The sequence below is a fragment of the Zonotrichia leucophrys genome, unplaced genomic scaffold, assembly GCF_028769735.1.
Source record: "Zonotrichia leucophrys gambelii isolate GWCS_2022_RI unplaced genomic scaffold, RI_Zleu_2.0 Scaffold_137_119922, whole genome shotgun sequence".
Taxonomy (NCBI): domain Eukaryota; kingdom Metazoa; phylum Chordata; class Aves; order Passeriformes; family Passerellidae; genus Zonotrichia; species Zonotrichia leucophrys.
In genome coordinates, this window is record NW_026992342.1 from 80,253 (window position 1) to 83,719 (window position 3,467).

Below are 3,467 nucleotides of genomic sequence, written 5' to 3' on the forward strand. Positions count from 1 at the left end.
ACCACCTCTCCTTAGTCTCCACTCATCACTTTGTCTCAGAGAATTCACTCTATTCTCCCTGGGGGCAGCAAAAATGCTGAAGGTTTCTGATATTCGAGAATACCAGGACAGACATGGGGGGAGCTTAAAAAGAAAACTGCAGAACTCTTGAACACAAAAGGCGGTCTGTGTCTGTTACAGGGGACAATGTACGGGAAATGGCTTTGATTTTGCTTATAGGTGTCTCCTCTATCTCTACACTGTCTTTCTCTCCATGAACAGTTTCCCATATCCAGCCCCAGCAAATGTCCAACAGCAGCTCCATCAGGCACTTCCTCCTGCTGGCATTGGCAGACACGCGGCAGCTGCAGCTCCTGCACTTCTGCCTCTTGCTGGGCATCTCCCTGGCTGCCCTCCTGGGCAACGGCCTCATCATCAGCGCCGTAGCCTGCGGCCACCACCTGCACACGCCCATGTTCTTCTTCCTGCTCAACCTGGCCCTCAGCAACCTGGGCTCCATCTGCACCACTGTCCCCAAAGCCATGCACAATTCCCTCTGGGACACCAGGAACATTTCCTACACTGGATGTGCTGCTCAGCTCTTCTTCTTTCTGTTCTTCATCTCAGCAGAGTATTACCTCCTGACCATCATGTGCTATGACCACTACGTGTCCATCTGCAAACCCCTGCACTACGGGACCCTCCTGGGCAACAGAGCTTGTGCCCACATGGCAGCAGCTGCCTGGGCCTGTGCCTTTCTCAATGCTCTCATGCACACGGCCAATACATTTTCCCTGCCCCTGTGCCATGGCAATGCCCTGGGCCAGTTCTTCTGTGAAATCCCACACATCCTCAAGCTCTCCTGCTCACACTCTAATCTCAGGGAACTTGGTCTTCTTGCTGTTACTGTCTTTTTGGTATTTGGTTGTTTTGTGTTCATTGTTTTCTCCTATGTGCAGATCTTCAGGGCTGTGCTGAGGATCCCCTCTGAGCAGGGACGGCACAAAGCCTTTTCCACCTGCCTCCCTCACCTGGCTGTGGTCTCTTTGTTCCTTAGCACTGGCACATTTGCTCACATGAAGCCCTCCTCCATGTCCTCCCCATCTCTGGATCTTGCACTTACAGTTCTGTACTCGGTGGTGCCTCCAGCCCTGAACCCCCTCATCTACAGCCTGAGGAACCAGGAGCTCAAGCCTGCAGTGTGGACACTGATGACTGGATGCTTTCAGGAACATTAACCTGCTGGAAATTTTTTGCAAATCACTTGTAATAAAAGTCATATTTGATACTTCTTAGACTCATTATGGAAGCTCCTCTTCTTTGTTTTACTTTTTTCATATTGTCCACAAATAAATGTCATTGTTTGTGCCATTTCTCATTTTGTTTCTCTCCACCTTCCCTGTGGCCACAGACTGTGTCAATGAGGGGCTGCACTCTCAGTGGCTTTAAAGGAACTAAAGGATGTCCCAGCAGAGTTTTCTGCAGAGATGCCCTTTTGTTGCCTTCTCTGGAGCTGCAGCAGCAATGTCTGTGTGCAGAGCTGGGGGCAGATCAGTGCTGGCCCAGCAGCTGTGCCCAGCAGCAGCAGCACTTGGTGTTGCCAGTGCTGCTGCCGTGGCCCTGCCCCGCTGCCCTGGTGGCCCTGGTGTTGCTGCAGGGCCTGAGTGCTCTCGGGGCCGGGCACAGCCCTGGGGGTGGCAGTGCCGGGGCTGCAGCAGGGACAGGCCATGGGCACTGCTGGGGCAGCGCTGACGCCTCAGCCCAGGCCCTGGGGGCTCCAGGCTCCTTGCCCAGGCTCTCTCAAGAACACACCCAGGCCAATGCTCAGCACAGAAAAGCCCCGTGAGCAGCCCCAGGCTGGCCGTGGGCAGGCTGGGGGCAAACAGCATGGCTGGGGCTCTGCAATAGCCCTGGGGCAGATGGGAAGGAGCAGCAGAGCAGGGGCTGATCCATCCCCAGTGCGCTGGACAGCCCAGGGCAGCGTCCCAGAGCGTCCTGATGGAGCTGCCAACAACATCCCCCCTCTGCAGCCCTGGCCTCTCCCCCAGCTCACACAGGTGCCCCATCCTTGCAGGCACAGGCACGGCAGCACTGGCTCAGCAGCCCCTGTTTGCATTGCACACAGCAGGGGGAGCACCCCCATGCTGTTGGTGTGGGGACATGAACCTGAGGGAGCACAAATGCCATCAGCCCCTGGGGCCAGCAAGGGCTGGGGGACACCAGGGAAACCACTCAGCTTTGTCCTGGCCTCTGCAGTCAGCCAGAAAGTTTGTTCCCATCAGCTGGGAGTTTCCTGTCCCACTGCAGACGCTGTTGCTCAGAGCCAGGGCTGCCTGGCAGCCACTCCCAAACTACCCCGAGCATTTCCTTGGCTTCAGCTTTGCTTTCTTCCTATTGCCTATTGCTGTCCCCTCCCCTTCAAACAGCCCACCCCTGCTTGCCCTTTTTCTCTGGCCCCACTCCCCATTGCAGTTCCTGACTTGACACCATGGGAACGTCCCTTGGGCAGCAGGATCATCCTACAAGTGCTGCAGGAATTGTCTGCAGGCTCCTGCAGTGCCTGGTGCTGCTCCCTTGCCAGAGGCACCCCAGGCCAGGAGGGCACATCTGGGCTGCTGTGTCTGGCTCTGGGGCTCCCTGTTCTGGGCAGTGAGGAGGAGCTGCAGAGGCTCTGCAGGACTGACAGGATGGGCTTTGGGGCTGGCAGGAGAAGCTGAGGGACCTGGGCTGCTGGAGCTTCTGAAGAGGAGGCCCAGGGCTCCTCCTGCAACTGCTCCAAGGGTGGTTTCAGAGAATCCCAGAATCAGCAAGGTTGGAAAAGACCTTGGAGATCATCAAGTCCAACCTGTGCCCTGACACCGCCTTGTCTACCTGAGACTACTGAGACTATCCCCTTCTCCAGGATAAACAACCCCAGCTCCCTCAGCTGCTCCTCAAAGCTCTTGTGTTCCAGACCCCTCCGCAGCCTTGTTGTCCTTCTCTGGACACGCTCCAGCCCCTCTATGGCCTTCCTAAACTGGGGGCCCAGAACTTGACACAGCCCTCGAGGTGTGGCCTCACCAGTGCTGAGTGCAGGGGAAGAATCCCTGCCCTGCTCCTCCTGGCCCCACCATTCCTGATGCAGGCCAGGAGCCATTGGCCTTCTTACCCATCTGGGCACACTGCTGCTTCATGTCCAGCCTGCTGTCCATCAGTCCCTGCAGGTCCCTTTCTGCCTGGCTGCTCTCCAGCCACTCTGTCCCCAGCCTGTAGCACTGCAGGGCTTGTTGTGGCCAAAGTGCAGGACCCAGCTCTTGGACTTGTTCAACCTCCCCTTGTTGGATTTGGGCCCTGGATCCAGCCTGTCCCGGGCCCTCTGCAGAGCCCTCCTACCGTCCAGCAGATCCACACTCACACCCAGCTTGGTGTTACCTGCAAATTTGCTGATGCTCGACTCAGTCCCCTCATCCAGATCGTCCATGCAGATATTGAAATCCACGCTGGCTGGC

The 3,467-nt window shown here is 56.8% G+C and overlaps 1 protein-coding gene across 1 annotated transcript; it reads left to right on the forward strand.

Annotated features, from left to right (window-relative positions):
* The first annotated feature begins 284 nt into the window (after positions 1-284).
* On the forward strand, positions 285-1,217 carry LOC135460968 (olfactory receptor 14A16-like). Its single transcript, XM_064737949.1, has one exon. It carries the CDS (start codon positions 285-287, stop codon positions 1,215-1,217), a length of 933 nt encoding a protein of 310 aa, XP_064594019.1.
* The last annotated feature ends 2,250 nt before the right edge of the window (positions 1,218-3,467 follow it).